The sequence below is a fragment of the Colletes gigas genome, unplaced genomic scaffold (genome assembly GCF_013123115.1).
Source record: "Colletes gigas isolate AHSC1104 unplaced genomic scaffold, ASM1312311v1 Colletes_gigas_Sc00015, whole genome shotgun sequence".
NCBI lineage: Eukaryota > Metazoa > Arthropoda > Insecta > Hymenoptera > Colletidae > Colletes > Colletes gigas.
The window spans coordinates 5,736,795-5,760,114 of NW_025106644.1; the positions used below are offsets into that span (position 1 = coordinate 5,736,795).

The window sequence follows — 23,320 nt, forward strand, 5'->3', positions numbered from 1 at the left end:
ATGAATGGTACCTCGCCGTGTAAATACTATGGTAATGTAAAAGAACGTGACGTTTTCTATAATTAGAATGTAAGGTGTATGCAACGATCAAAGACATCTGTGACGAACATAGCCGTAATCGAACATACATTCTTTGTAAACTATTTAAACATGAAACGCTAGAATAGAGATGATATTCTGCGAAGAAGACCATTTGTCGAAGGATCCTGTTACAAGTAATGGCCATTGTGCAAAAATGAATGTAACAACTACTGTGTCACTAAGAGAAATAAAACTTTATCGCAACAATCGTATTTTTTCAAAGATAATGCTATCGCGATGCGACCACAAACTTTAGGAAACAAAAAGAGCTGTATAATTTTGAAATATTACCTCGACAAGAACAGTCTATTTTTCATTTTCGAGATAAACGCCTATTTTGTATACTTTTGTTTATTAATTAGAAACGAATATCAATGTACTTTACTTTACTGATATTGCATAGAATTTTTTACCTTGGAACGATTTGTAAAATGATATTAATTAAAATGGACCATTGTATGCATCCATTGAGTCATTAAAATTTTTGAAATCATGGTACAAGTAAAGAATTGCCGATAAATTACTTTGAACTGTTCAAAAACTCACCGATCGTTGTTTTTTATCCGGTTGAACAAATTGTATGGTCTCCGATGTCGTAGTAGATATGTTGCAAATTGAAATCGAAGCAGCTATCTTTTCCATCTCCGTTTCTTGCAACCCCGCGATTGATCGTTCATATTTCAGTTTGTATTCGTTCACTATGCACTGCATTATACGATTTTAACAATAAGAATCAAAAAACTTATAAATTAATCATATAAATTATTGATAAATTACCTGCAGCGAGCCTCGACATTCGAACATTCGAACTTTCGAATTCCAATATGGCGTAACGACTTTTTTCCGTGCGCCATGACTTGTAGACCCCGCGCCAAATTCCAAGGCACGCCTGAAAAAAATTACTATTTTGTTCTTTTTAGCTAAATGAACAAAACTTTGCATTAATTTCTGCTAAAAATTTCGAATAAGAAAAATGCGATGTATAAAAATCATGTCTAGGCAACAACATTGAATTTCGATTCGTAATAATTTAATTACGAGTACTATTGTCAAGAATATTTTTTAAAATATTAACCATTAATTGCCCCTTTCGGTAAATATCAACATTAATGTACAGACGTACTTATTCTTTTATTAAAAATTCAGTGAAATAATAATGATGTAATGTAATATTTGAAATAAAATGTAGTACCTTGAACAGATTGTTCTTCTCGGAGTACTATCCTCAACAACATCGATTTATTGGCTCGATCGTTTGTAGAATGCGGTCTAAACGATTGGCAATTAGTTAGAATATACTAAATACATTATTATTATTAGAGGAATAGTTTTAAATGTAAGAAACTTTACCTTCCAAGATGCAGCGTAAAAGTACGTGACTTTTCGCTTGGCAAATGTACATCCGGTTCCACTACGTGAATCAAACTGTTTATTCCTTGTATGCTTTTTTTAACGTTGAATTATTTATGTAAAAGATTAACGAAAAAGAGAATTTGTTAAAATCGTGGAAATTTTCAATGCGTTTATTAAACAAAAATATACTTCTATAATCTTGTTATTAACATAAAGTTGCTCAAAAAATTGATCATTCGTTTGGGTTGGTAGTACAAATTGGCGGGAGAATAAAAAGGCAATACATATTTATAACAAAAATATTTAAAAGAAATTAAAATAATATTAAATATTTATTTACGTCTACCTAAAAATGTATTTATTAATAGGTAACAAAAAGTAATTTTTTAGTTTCTTAGCAATTACATATCGAGAAACATTTCGCGGGAATTTCACTTGACTAGCGTGGTCATGTAAACCTAATCCAGACCCGCGAAATTTGAAAAGTTCATTATGCGTATACTCAATTGTACGACTGTAAAATAATTCTATTTCAACATTTTCCAGTTAGATATAAACAAATACTCGATGTTGTTTAAATTTTTTTATTAATCGTCCACTGAACTATACGAATAAATATATATATGTTTTTATCGAGTCTTCAGCCAATTTTTACTATCAACATAAGCGTATGCTTAATTTCGCGAGTAACTGTATAATATTGTTAATAATTTACCATTTATTTTGTTGCAAAAGATATGTAAAAATCTAACTGCGAATTTGTTCTTCGTCATAGATGAAAATCATATTTTTAATACTATTGTAATTCGTGTGTTGTACAAGATCAAGAAGAGATTTTTGCGTAGTTTGATCGATGAAATTTCCGCGACAATTTTGGTTTTAAGGGTCCGTTTTTGCTTTTAAAATCTCGCCGAGGCTTGTGGCGCGAGATCGTTGCACGTTTACGTTTTTAAAATTTCAAAATGGCGCGTACGATCGATTGTTACGGTTAGCAAGCAGCCCATCGGGTAGACTCCGTGGAATTGCGATGCATATATCGCGAAAATATCGAGGTGTCGACGAAACGACGAGAAGAGCACTGCTCCCCTCCGTGATCTGTTAGAGAAAAGTGTATTATTGTCAGTGGTTGACAAATGAAGTGTTCTGTCGGCACAGAGAAACCATTACGATTAGGGTAATCACGCTGCCCCGTATGACAGACAGGCTGTCATATTCCGCCAGAGTCTACCTTTATTCCCGAAATCTTCGAAGACATTAGTGCAACAATGGCGATGGGCAAAGGGTTTCGCGTCTACGATAAGCTAAAACCACCTAGTCCTCATTCCGTCATACTAGAACAACGAAATCGAAAGGAAACTGTTCTGTTCGAGTCGCAAGCCGTCGCTGTACTCTGTAAGTGTTCCGTAATTGTTAATAACAATTTATCCCCAAATACCATAGAATCCTTGATCCTTCCTTTAACATACACAAACCGGTACCTGTCAAATACGTATCGTCAATTGTTTATGTCAATTGTTAATATAATTCTACAATAATTTCTGTGTTACCGCCCCTTATTTTGTTCTAAATCTTACTTTGTAGCTGCGGAAGAGACAGAATCTCTAAAGGGGAAATATACAAAGTTATTAGATGCGTATGGTTGCTTAGGTGTTTTACAATTAAATGCTGGAGAGAATACGCTGTTGTACCTTGTTCTTGTTACCGGATGCTTCTCAGTCGGCAAGATAGGAGAATCAGAAGTGTTCAGAATTACGCAAACACATTTTGTTCCTCTCTATTATACGCAAGGCAACGGGGATCGAGTATCCGAAGTTAGAAAGGTTCTTAACTCGGGTACATTTTATTTCTCTTGGTCCGCCGGACATCAAGAGCTTCTCGATATCACTCTAAGTGCGCAGAGAAGATACAAGTCCACGACTACGGACAATAGATTTTTCTGGAATCGAATGTTACACATCCATTTATTGAGATATGGAGTGGACACAAGTTGTTGGTTACTTAAAGCTATGTGCGGTAGCGTAGAAATTCGAACCGTATACGTCGGCCACAGACAAGCTCGGGCTCTCCTTATATCCAGATTAAGCTGCGAACGTGCAGGCACCAGGTTCAATGTCAGAGGAACCAACGACGACGGCCATGTAGCAAATTTCGTAGAAACAGAGCAAGTGATATATTTAGATAACGAAGTAACTTCTTACGTTCAAACAAGAGGCTCGGTTCCTTTATTCTGGGAGCAACCTGGCATTCAAGTAGGCTCTCACAAAGTAAAAATATCCCGCGGTTTCGAAGCTGCTGGGCCAGCTTTCGATAGACATTTAAACATGATAAAACAAAGATATGGACAGCAAGTAATTGTTAATCTCCTCGGCTCCAGTGTCATGGGTAACAAAGAAGGTGAAGCAATGCTGAGTCATTTATTTCAAACTCATCACAATAGATCTGAACATACGGATGTGCCCCATATCCTATTCGATTACCACCAAGAATGCAGAGGTGGAAATATGAAAAATCTTTCGAAATTGAAAGCAAAAGTAGACAAATATTTAGAATCCTTTTCATTGTTTTACGCCGCTAACAATAGCGTTATTTTTGAACAAACCGGAACTATTAGAACAAATTGTCTCGATTGCTTAGATAGAACGAATTGCGTACAAACGTTCTTTGCGTTGGAAATACTTGGTAAACAGCTTGGGTTGTTAAAACTGCTCGAGAAACAACAGATGGTATCAAGGTTCGAAGAAGTGTTTAGGCAAATGTGGATCAACAATGGTAACGAAGTAAGTAAAATATATGCTGGTACAGGAGCGATTCAGGGAAGTTCGAAATTAATGGATGGCGCGCGATCTGCAGCTAGAACGATACAAAATAATTTATTAGACTCCAGTAAACAAGAAGCTATCGATATCTTGTTATTGGGATCAACTTTGAACACGGAACTAGCAGACAGAGCACGATTACTCTTGCCTTCTAATATGCTACACGCTCCTCCAAGCGTACTAAGAGAAATGTGTAAAAGATATAACGAGTATGTTACACCGATGAATCTTAGAGTAAGTGTCGGTACTTATAATGTAAATGGTGGGAAACATTTTCGAAACAAAGATATCACCCTTTCTGACTGGTTATTAGATGCTCCGCTCAAATCACCATGTGAGTATAATCTAAACATTATTTCAATGTCATTTAAAATCATTATTTACTATATCATGTTTTTCGTTATAGCTCTAGTATCGGTTGAATATGACAATGTTCCTGTAGATATATTTGCGATAGGATTTGAAGAGATTGTTGATTTAAATGCTAGTAATATAATGGCTGCTAGTACCGATAACGCGAAAGCCTGGGCAGAGGAACTGCAGAAAGTACTTTCCCGAGATACTGAATACGTTTTGATCACGTACCAACAATTAGTCGGTGTCTGCCTTTATTTATTTATACGACCTGCGCATGCTCCTTACTTAAGAGACGTAGCTGTAGATTGTGTAAAAACTGGATTAGGCGGTGCAACGGGTAACAAAGGAGCCGCAGCTATCAGATGTGTGTTGTATTCTACATCATTTTGTTTCGTTTGCGCGCACTTTGCTGCTGGACAGTCCCAAGTTAACGAGCGTAATGCAGATTACGCTGAAATCACGCGGAAAATTACTTTTCCTATGGGAAGAACATTGAACACTCACGATTATGTGTTCTGGTGTGGGGATTTTAACTATAGAGTCGATATGGACAAAGAAGAAATGAAAGAAATGATCAAAAGGAACGAACTTGATCAGATATTACAAAATGATCAATTAAAAGTAAGTATTATAACATATAATGTATATGTTAGAAAATTGCCTCATTGGATTTTTTTATTTAGGTTCAACAGGATCAAGGAAATGTTTTCAAGAATTTCTTGGAAGGTCCTATCACGTTCGCGCCAACATATAAATACGATATTTTTTCTGACGAGTACGACACTAGCGAGAAATGTCGTCAACCTGCGTGGACAGACAGAGTGTTGTGGAAACGCAGAAAACAAGTACCTGATATCGGTTAGTGTCATGCCAATAATTGTATTTCCTTTTTACTAAACGCATCTATTAAATGTGTCGTTGTTTTAGATTCACCGGCAGATTGGAATCCAGGAAAATTAATTCATTACGGTAGAGTAGAATTGAAACAAAGCGATCACAGACCCGTGATCGCGATTGTTGATATAGACATTCATTGCGTCGAACCTGAGAAACGGGAACACGTATTTAGAGAAGTTATTCAAGATTTAGGACCGCCGGATGGCACTATAGTAGTAAAAGCGGTGGAGGAGTTCGACGACATAGATAGCGTGTTCGATCAAAATTTCATGATGGCTCTGTTGCAAGATTTTTCTCACATCGGCGAGGTGATACTCGTCAGATTTGTCGGAGAGACGATTTGGGTGACGTTCAGAGACGGACAGTGTGCTCTGTCGGCGGCTAGGAAAGGCATGACTCAGGTCTGCGGTCAGACTCTGAAGTTGTCCTTGAAGTCACCAAACTGGGTGCAACTTATTGAAAAGGAAATAGAGCTTTGCAGCAACACCACTGTCGCGCAATTCACTTCAAGTTCCCCAGTGAGGAGCCCTATGCAAAGGTTAGAGCAATTGGAGATAACGGAACGGTCTTCTCCGAGCAGAGGGAGCCCAAACGGAGTTGTGCCGCCACCTAGACCAGCTCCTCCGGGTCGACCGTCTCAGCCACCTAAGAGCCCGATGCAAGAACGAAAACAAGGACCGCGCGCTGGCGTATTTAGTGTATTACCCAATCAATTCCCAGCGCCATTGTCCAGAGAAAGGGTGGAATCTGAACAGAGTGAAAGACTGTCGCCGGAGTCTGCAATTTACGAGGAGATAATGGATGGATCTCCTAGTTATCCCATACCAAACCGTCCACCACCGCCATTACCTCGTACAGATACCTCGCAAGAGTCATCCAGTAGACCACCTAACTCCAAACCACCTCCTCTGCCGCAAAGACAAGCCCCGCCTCCACCTCAACACCCTCCGCCTAGTTTACCCGCGTCAAACGTTCCGCCACCCATACCGGCAAGAACATCAGGCGGGCCACCTATCCCAGCTAGAAATCCACATTAAATAATGGTACATTCCAATGTAAGTCGAATCATTAAGCGTCATTGTGTAGCTAATTATTTATGAATGTTGATAGAAATTATAAGTGAAATAGATCGCTTCCAAGTAATGTTGTACAGCTGTGTAGCTTACCATAAACCTCAAGTCTATTCTGTGATTAGTCAGACTCTGTTTCCGTGCACTCTTGAGAATTTATGCTTCCTGTCGCGCACTTTCATATATTATTATTAGGTCGTCTCGCAAGCTCCTGCCGTTTAAAATAATATTTAAATATCATAAAAGAATTTAATCGCTCTCGTTCCACGACTTTTCCCCCATTTCTGCCCATTAAACTGTTTGTATCGAAATAGGTGGCAATCCCCGATGGGGTAATGACCGGAAAGTATGGCGGATGTGGTAATATTTTTTTTTTTTTGGCACACTGCGTCACGTAAAATCTTGCCATGTCATGCTGAAATGAAAAATCACATTGTCCCGATTCGAGAGCCTCGAACAATTTTTCGCTACTTGTTTTTGTAAAGGTCGTTGCCACACGGTGAAGACGATGATTAATTTTTGGTTAAAACACACGTAAATCCTTTCACGGCCAGAACTTTGGTGACGACTTAATACTTTACATGTAATCGAGTTCGTTATATACCTCAAAGATTTGATCATATACATAAATAGAACAAATATGCAATTTAGTAAGTGCATGTAGTTGAAAGGCTTCTTAATAATCGTTGAGACTAATGAAACAATAATTATGTTAACGAATTCTATGCTGTTAAAAAATGTCATACGAAAAATTTATAATAGCAAAATGTTAAGAAGTAAATATTATTGTTGTATATCCTACAATCTGATCGAATAAGTCACGAAACAGTTATATTCCCCACAGTAGGATTAACTTATTTATGATCAACGTGAAAAAGTGTTTATTAACTGTGTCTGTTCCTTGTTCCTTACCATATTTTTCTAAAAATAAAAGGCAAAATCGATGGTTAACATAATTTTCGGGAATTAAAGAAAAATGTGACTTAAGTTTACTACTGGTTATAATAATAAGGAAAAATAATACTCAGATAACAGTATTCTTATAAAATACTTTCCATATATGTATTGTATGTATAAAATATATACAATCGTTGACCAATTAATGTTCTTTTTAAGTTAATAGTAATACAGTAAATAGTAGCAAATATAAGAGATTGTTATGATAGCATAAAAACAATCAATAAACTTCCAATTGAAAACACTGTTAGAAAGAACAAAAGCAATACTATATTTATTTTGTAGCTTCATGTATTGTATTATTGTACATATACATATAAAAAAAATCAATACAAGATAGAAGAGTAAAAACGAGATTCTACATTTACACAACGAAGAAAGCATTCTTAATTACTTTGCAAGATTCGGAATAATAAGTACGTGTAACGCGCGTGTTATTCTTTATGGGATATTTCTCTTCTGGAAGGAAACATAATTTTGCAAAAAAAAAGATTATATTACAAGATATGCAAGATGTTCGATTTTACGAGAACAGTGGAAATACATGATCTTAAGAATATTTGTAATTGAATTGTGTATTAAATTCAAAACAGAATGTAAATAGAGATGGCTTTAGTAAAAAAATGTCTTGTAATTGATGCATGTTTTCCAAATGTACACCGGAATGATAGTAGTCGTCTTATTGCTATTTTCGAAACTTCAACTTAACTAGGAATTTCATAACGAAATAGTTTTACATACATTTCACAATAACACGAAGCATAGGAATGTAAAAAAATATTGACTCTTATAAAAATGTTTTGTTTATTTATCTCAGCGGTATAATGAGACTGATCTCTAAATCTGTAACTAATTCTATCATTGTCATTTTGTTTGGCAGGGTAGAGCAATAATGACAGCCCTTTAAACATTATCTAATAATACATATAAAAAGGTTTTACAAAAATGTTTTATCAAATTTAATCTGTGTATATGTATATACACTGTGAACACGGCGGACCGTGTCTGTTATTAAAGTATGAACATTTGCAAGAGAAACGAATGGCTTCGAGCACGAGCATGGAAATTATTTCCATTCAACAAAGACATAGTCCTTTTAGCAAATAAATTATATACAAAAAGGTATCACTAAATTAATAGCTAACTAGTTTCTGGTTAATATACTAAATACAATCAGCAGAAACCAAGTATCCTTGCGTTTGCAAATAGTATCCGCTTTCATTTTAAAAGAATACTAAATATAAATTTTCCGATTCTTGGATTGTTTTTATCGTTTCAATTTAATATCAATTACTGTTCGAAACGGACCAATAAGTTAACAGCTAGCCTATAGCAGTAAAATGTCATGAAGTTTTACGTAGAAGAAAATATTTAATTAAGAAGTATAGGGACCTAGTAAATTATTGCGTAACGCTAAACAAAAATATTGTGAACATCTATAGGATGTCAAAGTGAAAACATTACGCGATTCCCGCGTACATGTTAATAGACACAGGACATTTATGTTTCTAACAATTATTGTTCAGTCTCACGTGTATCCTTTGTGCTTTCACATAGGTTCAGAAACCCGAGATATCTATCCTTTCAGATCCGATAGAACCGTTTAACTTAATAACCCGCAATTGCTCAAGTTATTTTTGATAATGACATCGGTTACAGCATCGAATACGAACTGTATATTAGACGTGTCCGTGGCGCACGTGAAATGCGTGTAAATTTGTTTCTGATCTTTCCTTTTATTCAAGTTCTCGAATTTCATTTGAATGTAGGAAGCGCATTCCTCGTACGTGTTCGCACCTTTATATTCTGGGAAACAAATAGTCAACGGGCTCCTCGTGATCTTCTCCTCGAAGAGATCTTTTTTGTTTAAGAATAAAATGATCGATGTTTCGACAAACCATTTACTATTGCAGATAGAATCGAACAGTTTCATCGACTCTATCATTCTGTTCATTTCTTCGTCCTCCGCTAGAACCAGGTCGTAACCGCTCAATGCGACGCAAAATATAATAGCGGTAACACCTTCGAAGCAGTGTATCCATTTTTTTCTCTCCGATCGTTGACCGCCGACGTCAAACATTCTGACAAAACAGACAAATAAATCCTTAGAAAATTCGGTACGGCGTAAAGTTTGCGGGCAGATTATTCCGATCACTTACTTAAAATGTAAACCTTTAAAAGAAAAGTGCGTTTCTACTATTCCTGTCGTTTTAACGCGCGTTCTGAGAACATCTTGTTGCGTAGGGATGTAATTAAGTTGCGCTATACGATCTAAAGCGTTAAGATAGTATGCCGCAGAGTCATTCAGTTGATATTCTCTACTACGCGTGAAACAAAGTTGTACTCCTGCATCCTGCCATAATCGTTTCATTAATAGCACCAGTTCCCCGGTTAGCTCACCCTCCTCTGCTGCAGAAGCTAGGGTAAAGAATTGGCGCGCTATGTCCTACAACATAATTAGATCTTGCTAACACCAATGAAATGTGCATTGTAAATATAATAAAATAAAAGGATTATAAAACATATATCGTTTTATTTTAAACTGTAATATATTTACCGCTTTATTGGGGTCTGCAAAATCGATTCTAAGCTGTCCCATAGCTCTAATTATTGTCATTAAACTTTGAATCGTGTTACTATATACCACAGGTTTATACTGTTCGCATTCCTCTTTGCTATAACCAGTTTCGTGTATTATTTTCATTTGTTTCACTATTGTAGATTTCCCGGACTCTCCCGCTCCTTGAAATAAAAAATATGAAAAAAAACCGCTATAACGTGCAATGATTTTCTATTTTTTTCCCCCCGAGTGAGAAAATCGTAGAAAATCGCGGAACGCAGGTGCGATCATATACGAGGAAATCCAACGCATTATCGAAATGAATCACGCAAAGGACGGGATGATTCAAGATTTCGGAAAATCACCCGCGCTGCGTTTCCGCGATTGCGCAAAACCGATAATTGATCAAATTACGGGGGGGGCGACTGGTGCGAGTAGAAGAAAAGGACGGGAATTTGAAAATCGTCGAAAATGTTCCGCGAGAGGATCGAGGGGAAAAAAGATACGTTTCTACTTGGCGATCGAGTCCGCCCAGCGCGACGAAATCGGATCACCGAGTAACCGAGACTTTGCATTTGACGCGGTGACAGCGGGTACGCCGATTTTACGGAATGAAATCGTAACGTTGGCGACGAGAAGACACGAAGAAATTACCGAGCAGGAGGAGTTTGACCTCGCTGGCTGCCCGCTCGCCATCGGCTCTGAGATCCTTGTCGATCTTCTTGGACCTCTCCGCGGCTTCTTTCTCGCCGGTGGTGCTTACGGCGCAGCCCATCCTCGCCGGTGGTCCTTTCTCTGTCCGGGTAATGGAAAATGGAGCACCATGCACGGGTTCTCTATCACGTTACCTCGAAACAGACGGTTTTGTTCGGTCGCGCTCCCGTGTAATGACACTTGTTGCACGGACGTGTGGGAACCGCCCGCACGCGGTTGCCCTCGCATACACGCACCGATCGGACACGCACCCGCGCACACTGGCACGCAGTTTCTTCTGTCGACGCGCGTTATTATCGTGCGATACGTGCATACGCGCGATCTATTTCGCGAGAGATCGTTCCCCGCTTTCCCGTCAAAGACGATGACAATGGCACGAAACTGCTGCACACCACACGAGCCTCGACATACGTGCCGGCGACGACTTTTACGTATAATACCATAACTCCGTACGGCGCTCGGATCCGGTCAGGATTCGCAGAAATCTCTCGATCGCGATCCACGGGCCAATCCGTGCGACGATCGCCAATCGTTTCCACCCAATAGAGGCCACCCCTCTGTACTGCCCTAATTCGGCCTTGCAGCGCCATCTGGCGCGCGTGCCGCGAACTCGACGATCGGTTTTCGAACTGGAGGACTCGCCTCTTGAGGCTCGTTTTTCTCCGTGACTGTGTATCATTCTGGGCCAGTGGACCCAATTCGGTGGTTTCCATGTAGGAGTTCCGGTTCACGAGGGGCCCTGTTTGAATTCTGGACGGTAAAATGCACCGTACGTACTAACGATTGGGTTTTTTAACCACCTCGAGAGTCGACGAAACCCATGACGCCTTCTATGATCAAAAGACTCAAAATCTTTTGATGTTTCCAACGTCTGAAACGTTTTGAATATAATCGGATGATCGATAGGAAAAGTGGTAAGATTATTCCAAGGAATGCAGCTGTTGTGGCCACATAAATGATACATTGTATCTCATGTATAATTTCATCGAATATACATAAAAATAAAACGATCAACAGATTAGTTTTTGTAGTTTTCATTTTATTTCAGGTCTCATTGAAAACCCCATTGCTTGTAGGAAAGTCCGTAGACAACAACACGATACATGTTGTTAAGAATTATTTATTGTCTTTTTTAAAAAAGATACCGCGTGACTATTGATGAACAATCTACGTTACGAACTTGATTATTCAAAACCGAAAGATCCGAATTTAGTAAATAGCCGTTACTCGTTTGTATATAAACAAACGTAGTCGAGGGCTCGTGATCGCAGTTCAGGATCAATCGAATCAATAGGTTTCTCGCTGGCGGATGAATCGGTACCCCGGAATGGGATCCTTAACGATTCTCGTGTTGCAATTTTTGTTCGGTTGCGTTGGCGTAAACGTTTTATCACTGGCTTCGATAGACGATCACTTGGACGAGAGATTGAGGCAAACGAAAATCGAGATAGCCAAGCTCCACTTTCGAGAGGAACCACCAGGTAAACAAAGCAAGTTTGCCAGTAAAGGACGAAGCATAAATCGAGGTTCTAATCGACAATTTACAATTCCAGTTCAAAGAAAACTGTACAACGTGCAATGGAACCAACTGTGGGAAAAAGACTTTGGTGAACAAAGACCGTTCGTGGTGAACGCGTTTAACAAGGCTCTCGTCGTCCATGGGGATCGCGTCGTAGCGTTTCCCATCGACGCAGAATCGAACCAGACCGCGTTTCAAGAAGTCCCTTTAACGCGAACCGATGGCCCCATTAAGTTCGTCAGGGTGAGCAAAACGGATGAAATTACTAATTTCTATAATTTATTAATTAATTAACCGTGTTGCAGAGCATTGTCTGGAAGACCATGATGTATCTGCTGGTTTGCTACGAGACTGGGTCGTGCAGTCTCTACACGTGCACGGTTGATTTTCAGTTGAGGCACCGGCAAACCATGCGACACAGGGGATACCCCATGGACGCCATCTTCTTCGTCCGCGTCAACCGACTCTATCTCGTGGTGGCTGATAATTCCGGCCGATTTACCATGCCATCTTTGTAAATAACTCGATGGAACTTATTATTATTATTATTATTCATTTATTAACGGGATTAAACCCTTTGGTACAAAGAACTACAGATGACAAAATAAATTAAGTTAGGTCTGGGTTAGGTCTGGGTTATGTCTGGGTTATGTCTGGGTTAGATCTGGGTTATGTCTATCCTATCCTTACAATATGTATTGTATGTTTATCCTTGCAATATGTTCTATAATTCTAGACTTATGTAACGAGCTAGCGTAGTAGATACTGTACACCGTTTAATTGTCCGTTTAGGATCTATCATTGGAGAGGTACATACATGGACGTGGTGACGGAGGTGATGACCACGGCTGCCGTGTCGGTGACCGCGTTCAAGCACAAACAGTCGACCATCATAGTGTTCGCTCAGAACGATAAAAGCCTCCCTGGCATCGGCTCGATGGTGTACGAGTTCAAGGAGACCAGCCCAGACAGAATACAGTTCCTGTCGACCTACGACCCGGTGTTCGTCCACCATTACAACCACGCTGGCAACAGTTTCATCTTTTTGTCGAACGAATACGGTCCTAGCAGCTTGTTTTGGTGGGATGGTCCGGTTCTCTCTTCCATCGTCTCTTTCCTCGCTGCTGATTTGGACTAAATTTGCTTTTCTTTACAGGGCTAGAGTTGCTGAGATGGCAGCAAATACCTGAAATCGAGGCGCCCAGTTTGATCTCCGTGATCAACGCAAACGACGACACGTTCTTCGTCGTGGGCCGCCATGTAAGCGTGAATCTTCATTACCTCTTCTCTCGTAATCAAGTAACTGACGTGTTAAAGCGTTAATCTCGTCGTAGGACACTCTGCAACTGTACAAGTTCGAGAACGCATCGGATTGCACCCTATTGAGCTCCACCAAAGTGCTAAACACCGAGACCGTGGTCGACGTACAGGCCGAAATTGGGAGATCTAAGATGGTGCTGGTCACCAGGAACCTGGACAACGTTTACAGCGTCAGATTATGGGATTTGCAGATCAAGGAGCTTCCTTCCGGTTGAGTATCCTGTCTGAAGCCTCTGCTAGGTCTCTAAATTCATCTTGCCTCTCTTCTAACGCAATTTCGCTTTATAGAACACTCGACCGTGGAGACGGATGTCCTGGTGAGACACTTGTCGAAGCTCGTCGAAGCGTTGCAACGAAGAAGACCGTTCGTGGAGGAGGCTGAGTCCTCGTGGCCGGCTCTGCTCCCAGCAAACGAAGATTTAACGTTGTCGGAGCCCCTGGTGCTGCCAGGTTTGGTACTGGAATCGGGAACCTTGGGGAACATCGACGTCTTCGTGGCGGAAGACGTAATTCCTCCGCAGGAGCTTGAACGAAACTTGGACGCTTTGATTCGCGATGTTGACGACATTTTCGAGACGTCGAAGAACCTTCTAACGTCGGATAATGTAAATTCCTTGGTCGGAGATATCGTCGTCCAGGGCGATGCATCTGTCCAAAGGCTAGAAATCGACAAGATGGACGTGAATTTTCTTAACAACGTTGACATTCGACCAAAGGATGATTGGAACCAGAGCTCAGATCATTTGACCATTTGGCCTCTGCGCGGGGAAAATATCACCGTGCATAATCTCGAAATCGACTCTCTTTGCGGAATCCCGTTTCAATGTGAGTCAAACATACCCTAATAAAACTGTACAAAAATCTTTGTAAATCTGTGCTTCAGATTGGGCGACCAGTAACGATACATCAAAAATGGAAATAAACCTGGATGCAACTAAGATCGAATTTTCGAACGACACTATACTTCTACATTCAAACGTTTCGTTAACAAAACTGACCACCAAAACATTAAATGGCGTAGATGTCAACAAATTCCTCGGCGAGCTGTTTCTTTTGAATAAAAATCAGACAATTCAAGGTAGATTCTACGTAAAATTATCCTTGACTTATTTCATTTGAAATGCAATTTTTCAGGGAATATTACGTACAACGGTGCATTAGAAATCTACAATCTTACCACGCAAACTTTGAATGGAAAACCATGGGAGAGCTATATGAACACGAAAACTGAGCAGAACTTCGACAACTTCTCCATAAACTCTCTTCGTGTGGATAACTTGCACGCTGATTCGATCCATGGGGTTCTGGTGTCAGAGGCTGCTCGAGTATCCCGTGAAAATACCATAAAAGGTACTCGATACAGCAAATTTATTTTCCAGAGCTATCTGAACGCATTGTTTTTCAGGAAAAGTGAATATTGCAAGCTTGCATGTAACGGAGAAGCTCTCAGGGGAGTCTGGTCACATACTTCCGGAAACCAGAACAGTCGTTTACTCCAACGTCACCGTTCTAGGCGATTTGAACGTTAAAGTTCTCAATTTGGACAGAAACTCGAAGATACTTCTGAACGGCGACGAAATACATCTTCACGACATCGTTGAGAACTTCTGGACGAAATCGACCGATCAGATATTCGATAACGATGTTACGTTTGAGAGTAACTTGATCATCGATCGGCTGCAAACGAGATACTTGAACGGATTTTCTGAAGATGAATTCCTGTACACGACCGGGACGGTAATTCCAGAAAATTTCGTGAACTTGCACTTCGAGAACGTTCTCATCGACAACGCGTTTTTCACGGAAGGAAAGAACGACAGTCTCTTCGACGTCTCTCCTGGATCATTAACGATCCACGAAAGATTGCACTTGAAGCATCTACGTGGAAACGAATTGCACGTGGACGTCTACAACGGACTCCTCGTGTCGGATATCCTGAACGGAAGTCAGCTACCCGATTTCTCAAAGGACATGAGCTTCTCGATGGTTCGAGCTAAGCAAGTAGACGTGGATCGGTTTGATTTTCTCTCGGAAAATGGCGTGGATAGCGTCACGTTCTTGGAAAACGCAGGAGGCGCTTGGAAGGAGCAAGAGAATTTAAAAAATATCACAGTGTTTCGCGTGGAGAATCTTGAGGTCGAGAGGATCAACGATATCGAGATGAAGAAGCTAGCTTCGCTGAGGGATATGAGGGACTTGAAGAACCTGGTGATAAACGGTGACCTGACGGTGAAGGGTGACTTGAGAATCGAGAGGATCGACGACAGACCAACGGAGATTTATCTGAAGAACATGGCTAAAGGGGACATCGTGATCGACACTGAAGAGACCATCGAGGAACTGATCGTCCAGGACGCGAGGATCAGGTCTCTGCAGGGCCACGATGTGGACAGCTTCTTCGAAGGTGTTCTGTCCAAATCGAGGGAGCAAATTATTTCTGGGAAGTTCTCCTTTTACAAAGTTACCAGTAACAATGTTTTAACCAAGTTCATCGACGATGAAGATACTTCAAAATTGAAGTGGATCGACGAGCCTCTGTTCCTCACAGGGAACGTTACGTTCGACGATCTGCTCGTGGACGACGTCCTAACGAACACTTTAAATGGCCACGCGGTCGAGGAAGTATGGTTCAAATTACACAGAGTATCCTTACAGTCTCTAATTATTTCCATTTCAGTTGTACGAGAGCTTGCTGGAGGTACCAGTGACGAAGATCAAGGATTTAAAAGTGGATGGAAGTATCTCTTGGACCATAGATTCCTCGCATCCTGGCTCGTTTACGTCCCTGCTCGAAAACGCGGTGAGCAAGATCAAGGATCAAGTCATCCACGGCGACACCATCTTTGAAAATGGCGTGTGGATGTCGACGGTAGCTGGACAATGGGAAGAATTCGACGAAATACACAGCATCGTAGCTGACGCGGTCATCGACGATGGAAGCGTCTTGGAAGTGTTTGGGGAGAAGATCTTCAAGGAGAACCTATCCATAGATACTTTATCCGTAACCAATAATATAGAAATTCCTGTGATCAATAACGTAGATGTCCTGGAGTTCAACAGTTCCGTGGTCAGGAAGGATCAGGATGAAACGGTAACCGGGCCTGTAACCTTCCTCGAAGAAGTCGCGATCAACGAAATGATAGCTGACGACGACGTTCACGGTCTACCCTTGAAGAACTTTGCTTTGGCGAGCGATATGCTACCACCCAGGGTGTCCTTTAGAAATCTGATGGTGTTGGGAGACGTGTACCTGAAAAATCTGGACGGCATAGACTTCGACAGGTTCATGAAAGATCGTGTGACCATCGACGGGGACCACGACGTGTTCGACAACGTGCAATTCAACGGGATCGTTGAGATAACAGGTCTTGGGCTTATTTTATGCTTTCATCTTGCCTGGTTGCTAATATTGTTCGTTGGTTTTTAGGACACGCGAACGTGACAAGAATCAATGGAATAGATCCTTCAGATTTGGTCCTCGACGGGACGGAAGAAACGCAACTCGTGTACGGCGCGAAGGTCTTCGAAGAAAGTGTCGTGGTGGCTGGTAACATCAACGCACCTTTGCTCAATGGAGTAAACGTATCCTCTGAGTATTCGAACGGTGTGCAGAGCGACGAAGACGTGGAGATTGTCGGAGACCTGGTGAGATCGTTGACTAGTTTCTTTTTCCAAAACACATCAACGTTTTCATCGGTTTCAGATCTTCGAGTCGGAAGTCGACGTCCCGGAGAACGTGTCAGTTTCTGGACTGGTGAACGGAATGAACCTTGACAACGTTCTCGACGACCTGAAAACAGTGGAGAACGAAACCCTACGAGCGTTCAAGAGTAACGAAACAGAAATGGAGAACACCGTCGTGCAGTCCTTGCTGATCTCTGAGACGTTGAGGAATGTTTTCTTTGGCCTAGAGGCGGAAGAGACGCTGAAGATTCAAGTACCCAACATCAAAACCGTGGATGTCGTGTATTATGAGAAGACAACGAAGCTGAACATGCACGGGGAAGAACCGGGACCTGCTTGTGGACTACCCCGCCATTGTTTCTGCCCGACAGAGTACGTGGCTGAATTGACGGAGAATGATTGTCGCGTGAGGAGAACAAACGGGTTCACAACAGCGAGGAACTATCACGAATTGGACAATACATTTGGCATAAACGTAATCACGAACACCGTCTCGTATAGTCCCCAATGTACCTTAAACGGAAGCGCGAACGAGTTCACGACGGTCTCCTGGGTGAATTCCGAAACGTCGAAAATAAAAGAAGCTAATTACAAGATCAGAGGATTCGTGAAGGATGCGGCCTTCGTGGCACACGACAATGGAGCTTTCGTGATACTGGCAATATATTACGATGCATCGCAGGCGACCCACCGTACAGATTCTCTGATCTATAACATCGATTTAAAAACTAATATTTTATCGTTGCATCAAAAACTTCCCACCGACGGTGTCTGGGACATTGAAGTCTTTCAAACAAACCATCACGATATATATTTACTTTTAGGTTGCTTCGAAAATTCTGAGAAATCTTTCTTGTACAGGTTGGACGTAACCACGTCCAAGGTGAGCGAATTTAACTGTCTCGCGTCGCAAATATATTTACGATAATAACGATAAACTTTTTAGTTCGTGATGCTGAGAACATTCGGGGGTAAAACGCGATACGCGAAGAGTCTGGTACAAGAAGAGGATCGCTTCGTTTTGCTGGACGACTTCGATACAAACGCAGTAAACATTTTCCACTATGATCCAGAGTTCGATAACTTTCACAATTACCAAAGTCTCTTTCACGATTCGAGAGTGAATGGAATCGAATGTTTCTACGCGGACGGTAAGATAGATGCGTTGCAATAGTAAAATGATATTCAACTGTTTTTCCGTCGTACGTTTTAGAGTTTGGCAAAAGCGATTCTTTTCTCGCTGTGGCGACAGAGAACGACCAGTTTTACATATACGAATACATGTTCGCCCAGGTAGGTTTCGTACACCTTTCGAATATTAAATGTGTATTTTGCTTTGATTCCATTCCCGATTTTAGAAGTTCCAAATACGTGTACGTCACCGGATGGATGATCTACGAACGATGAAACCGTTCTATTATTCCGGAAATCGTTATATCTTTATGGGTACGAGCAGAAATAGCACAATACTGCGAATCGTGCAGCAAGGGCCGCGTTAAAATTTTTATGATACTATATTTATATTATATTTATTTATAAAACGAAATTCGTTGAAATTTTTTTGTTTGTAACTTAATATATGTACAATATACAAATTCTAAACAATTTCGTTACCCTAATGAGATAACTCGGTCAAGCAATTTGGACAATTACATTTATAGCGGACAAAAGGGTGAGAAAATTAAAGGCGGTGAGGTGTTTATTCGACTACCTTCAACAGAACACCTCCTATCTATTAAACCTAAACACCCGTCGCCCAATTGCGACGATCGCCCCAATGATCGCTTAAAGAAGCAGGTTTGGTATCGGTTGAATTGCGCCAGCGCAATTCTGGCAGGACGACTGGACTTTAATTCGTTCATTTTGTGTAAAGTAGATCGAAGGAGTGAACAGATGGCATAATAAAATAACCGCGAACAATTACGAGTTATTGAATCCCTCGATAGCAAACAGCACCCAGGACAGATATTTAACCAAAGTCAAACGAACCACTGAGATCTGGCTTTTCACGAAGTGGAAACCATCGAAATACATCGAAGTAACTCGTTGTTGCTGTGCTACGCTACACTGAGTTTTAAGGTACATCGAAACACGAACGTGTTTTTATCTCGTAAAGCGTTGGAAATAGTAGGGAGTTGATGGCCGAAGTTGTGATTGTCAGTGCATCGTTCTGTCGAATTGGACACCTTTTTTTTCTGTCCTTTTGCTAGTCACGAATAACATTCGTAATTGTTAATATAATTTAACGTATTCAATACAATCGAGGTAGACGAAATATACTTATTAACGTGAAACTATCAATGTATAACTAATGAAATCTGATCGCTTATTACTTCATCCGGCATGTTTTATTGGTTATGTTAACGCACGATGAATTAGCATAATAAATATTTGATCATTCGTTAGCAAGATATCGGCAATGTTGTTTCGAACGACGTTGTTTAAACAGTAGTTATTCATTTACTTCAACCAAACCGCTTGGTCGTCAAAAATATTGTTTGCACTCAAGAGACTACTTTGAGGTTATGACACGTATCGGAAAATGTTTTATTCCGAAGTTTTCTATGTTCTATATCAACGTTATGGTTCAGAACTAAATATAAAGTAGTACGTAGTGTAATATTTTTGTTTTAGACCTAACGGTTCCTTCGAGGCAGTGATGGCTATCAAGGGGCTGATAGCTGCAATTGTTCAGTTTTTAACTCACCAATTAGAAGAGGGTGGTGACATTACGGAGGACTCTAGGGAGAGTCTCGAAGTGGCAATACAGTGTTTAGGGAGTGCTTATAACCTACAAGCATCCGATACTCCGGCGAATTTTAATTTATACCAAGTGTATGCATCCTTTCTGAAAACTGCAAGACCTCAAACATCTTCGGAAACTACAGCCGAAGCTATACCAGAAGCTACGCCCGAAGCAAAAGCTACGGCCGAAAGATTAAAGAACGAAGGAAACGCTCTTATGAAGGCTGGAAAGCACCACGAAGCGATTGCCAACTACACAAAGTATAGAATTTATATTTAAGCGTACGCAAATATATTTCTCTGAATCTAATTTTTGACAATGTAACGTTATTTGTTTAGAGCGATCGAATTAGATAGTCGCAATGCGGTATTTTATTGCAATCGGGCAGCAGCGTACAGCAAAATTGGCAATCACGAACAAGCGATTAAGGATTGCCAAACTACATTATCGATCGATCCCTCTTATTGTAAAGCGTACGGTCGATTGGGTTTAGCATACTCCAGTTTGGACAGGCATAAAGAAGCTAAAAAAAGCTACGAGAAAGCTTTGGAAATGGAGCCTGATAACGAAAGTTATAAAAATAATTTGCAAGTGTCAATAGAGAAATTAGCGCAGCAGGACACGACGGGGTCAGGCGCATTACCAGGTATGGACCTCAGTGCAATTTTGAACACTCCTGCTCTCGTGAACATGGCAAGTCAAATATTGTTCAATCCAGTTATGCAAAGCATAATGAATTCACTTGTGAACGATGATGCAGGGCGGGAAGTACTTCTAGAAACGTAAGTATTGTTTATAAGAGTTATTTTTTCCCCCATTATATTTAAGGTGAAACGTACTTTGTAGTACTGCCGAAACAGAGGAGATCCTTTGTGTAAAAATAAAATTGAAAATAGCTCGTTGGATCGCAAACTTGTACATTTTTAAATTATGCGATGCTCTGTATGGTGGTTCGTACAAGTACATTGTGTTTAATAAATTTTTAGCGGCCAGCGATTAACGGAACAGATTCAAAATGCTAACCCAGAAGTAGTTCAATCCTTAAGACAGCAAATGGGAGGAAATCAAAATGATCCGGAACCACCGCAACAGAACTAAGAGGAACTGTGATCGTGAATTATTATAAAGATCCTGCGAAAATGGAAAACAACTAAATTTAATTGAACCATAGAATAGTCACAGGGCAATGTTTGTCATTTTTTAATATGCTAAGGAAAAATTATGTCTCAAATTAACTTACATTACCATGGTGTTAAAGTAATATTCATACATATATAACATAGAAACTTTCCTATAACTTACTTACTGAATAAACATAACAACTTGTTTTTTTTTGAACCTGTGTTCGCAGTATTTGGTACGCAAAAGCTAGATAAATATCACAATATGATGAATATTTTGTTAACAGGATGAACGTCCGAACGCATGTTAATTGCTATAATTCTTATGTTGTACAACATATCTCTTTGAGTCTATTTTAATTATTACTGATTTGTACAGTGTAATAATATATATATCCTTACTTATTTTAGCAGTAATTGTATGTATGGATAAAACATCATATACTGAAAATCAAGAAGTTAAAGGATAAATAATTTTTTATCCTGTTCCTTCCATAATATGTGCATATTTTGTAATTTTAAATCGATCATGAAAATCAAAACTCTGGATCTTTAATAACACATGCACATAAGTAAAAAAAAAAAAAAACGTTCCTGGTATACAAGAAATCGATCGGTTCGTTCAATTGGAACTTTTGTGTACTTTTTTTATATGGTTTTTTCCCCGAAATATTTAAATTCACATCCTGTTGAAACAAGGACGTACAAAAATTCGAATCTCACGCTCGGCATATCCTTTTAAACCGATGGGTAGCACGCGACGCCAATTCTGCGTGCGTCATACAGTGACATCATTCTTATTTGGCACGTTACAAAGCCTGTGTGTAAACACACGGGGGACATTTTTATGTTTCGTGCTCTAATTTGTTTCCGGCGTGTGTGCGTGAATACGTATTTACAAGTAGCTGTAAAAGCCATACACCTTCGATTAGTCTTTCTTAGCTATACCATAACAAATGTCTGCTACTGAATTCCGATAAAACCATCGAGTTACTCGTAAACCATACATGCATAAAAGAACAATCTAAACGAATTTATGATACAAAAGGTATATTTTTTTTCTTCTCCGCGTCGGCTAAATTTAATTTTTCAGACGCATTTGCATTGTCCGTGCAATCCCCCTAAACGTTTGTTAACTATACTGATCGATAGAGGAAAATATACATTATATTTATCGCGTCCAGTATACATACGATATATGTATATGGTTCAACGTGTTTGTCTCTCAAAAAAGATAACGTTTATTTTATCAAAGACGTAACGGTCATAAAAAAAGTATTCGTCTTTTTTTTTTCTTTTTTAATCGTACAAACGATGCATGGAAAGTTTCGTTCGTTCGTGATCGTACGATCAGTATCGTGACTTTTACGTGTTATGTACCAGGGGCGCTGATCAACGAAACCGCGATGCAGGCATTATTTACATATTTTCCAACCCTTTCCGTCATCCACCCACAAATACATCCGAGAAACATGATGCGTGCGCAAAGTCCCTCCACAGGTTCGGGACGTGCGCGGGTGGCGCATGATTCGCCGGTTTCGGAGTTCCGCCCAGGAGCGTACCGTTAACCGGTGCACGAACAAAGTAATTTTTCATTGAATGTAAAATATGTAATCGTGTTTGTATTTACTTTAATCGTACAAACTTCGACATTATTGTCGATTCAATTTAAGTAACTGCGATACCATAACGTTTCCATCGTATTCGAAGACTTGCAACGGGAAATTGAAACTAACAGAATACATGTTGCTTCTATCTTGTTAGGATCCACGATAGATTACAACTGTCAGAAAATTGGCAATGTTCGAAGAAAACTCGACAATACGTGCGAAATCTCAAGGAGTTATTTAATGGACACTAGATTTTTCAATTTTGTACCGTGACCTTCGCACGGTTGTGTATTAACAGCGATAAATGGTATCAATTTTTTTCTTCGATATTGCTACTTCAATCCCAATAATCATATTTTATCGTAGATAAAACAATACTTTCCGATGTTCGGTTTATCTCATAAATCCTCTGCTCTTCACTGCTTATTGTGTATTATCTGATCGATAGGATAAATATCGGATCGTGAAATTTACACAAAAGATTCGAAGAACCCGGAATGAGTTCTGGGAAACGG

At 39.9% G+C, this 23,320-nt stretch overlaps 4 protein-coding genes across 6 annotated transcripts; 3 read left to right on the top strand and 1 right to left on the bottom strand.

Annotated features, from left to right (window-relative positions):
- Positions 1-2,425: 2,425 nt before the first annotated feature.
- On the top strand, positions 2,426-6,554 carry LOC122399743 (synaptojanin-1). Its single transcript, XM_043400659.1, has 5 exons — positions 2,426-2,826; positions 3,016-4,584; positions 4,657-5,228; positions 5,291-5,465; positions 5,535-6,554. The coding sequence occupies exons 1-5, from the start codon at positions 2,700-2,702 to the stop codon at positions 6,539-6,541; spliced, it is 3,450 nt and encodes a 1,149-aa protein (XP_043256594.1). The 5' UTR covers positions 2,426-2,699; the 3' UTR covers positions 6,542-6,554.
- Positions 6,555-8,757: 2,203 nt separating this feature from the next.
- LOC122399744 (guanine nucleotide-binding protein G(i) subunit alpha) lies at positions 8,758-11,213 on the bottom strand. 2 transcript variants are annotated; one of them, XM_043400660.1, is made up of 4 exons: positions 10,746-11,213; positions 10,089-10,273; positions 9,691-9,977; positions 8,758-9,612 (listed from the first exon to the last, which is right to left on the bottom strand). In XM_043400660.1, exons 1-4 carry the CDS (start codon positions 10,864-10,866, stop codon positions 9,135-9,137), a joined length of 1,071 nt encoding a protein of 356 aa, XP_043256595.1. In that variant the 5' UTR covers positions 10,867-11,213; the 3' UTR covers positions 8,758-9,134. The 2 variants fall into 2 exon arrangements, with proteins under 2 accessions (XP_043256595.1, XP_043256596.1); XM_043400661.1 differs by having other exon boundaries at positions 9,125-9,612; positions 9,691-9,974; positions 10,083-10,273.
- A 919-nt stretch (positions 11,214-12,132) lies between these two features.
- On the top strand, positions 12,133-18,827 carry LOC122399894. The gene is made up of 16 exons (XM_043400950.1): positions 12,133-12,286; positions 12,359-12,567; positions 12,630-12,838; positions 13,117-13,412; positions 13,481-13,584; positions 13,659-13,854; positions 13,933-14,469; positions 14,528-14,722; positions 14,779-14,994; positions 15,050-16,266; positions 16,322-17,009; positions 17,072-17,289; positions 17,348-18,211; positions 18,275-18,479; positions 18,542-18,621; positions 18,687-18,827. The coding sequence occupies exons 1-16, from the start codon at positions 12,133-12,135 to the stop codon at positions 18,825-18,827; spliced, it is 5,529 nt and encodes a 1,842-aa protein (XP_043256885.1).
- Positions 18,828-19,137: 310 nt separating this feature from the next.
- LOC122399769 (small glutamine-rich tetratricopeptide repeat-containing protein alpha-like) lies at positions 19,138-21,634 on the top strand. 2 transcript variants are annotated; one of them, XM_043400710.1, is made up of 4 exons: positions 19,138-19,407; positions 19,963-20,334; positions 20,413-20,856; positions 21,061-21,634. In XM_043400710.1, exons 2-4 carry the CDS (start codon positions 19,988-19,990, stop codon positions 21,170-21,172), a joined length of 903 nt encoding a protein of 300 aa, XP_043256645.1. In that variant the 5' UTR covers positions 19,138-19,407; positions 19,963-19,987; the 3' UTR covers positions 21,173-21,634. The 2 variants fall into 2 exon arrangements, with proteins under 2 accessions (XP_043256645.1, XP_043256646.1); XM_043400711.1 differs by lacking the exon at positions 19,138-19,407 and adding an exon at positions 19,462-19,593 and having other exon boundaries at positions 21,061-21,633.
- The last annotated feature ends 1,686 nt before the right edge of the window (positions 21,635-23,320 follow it).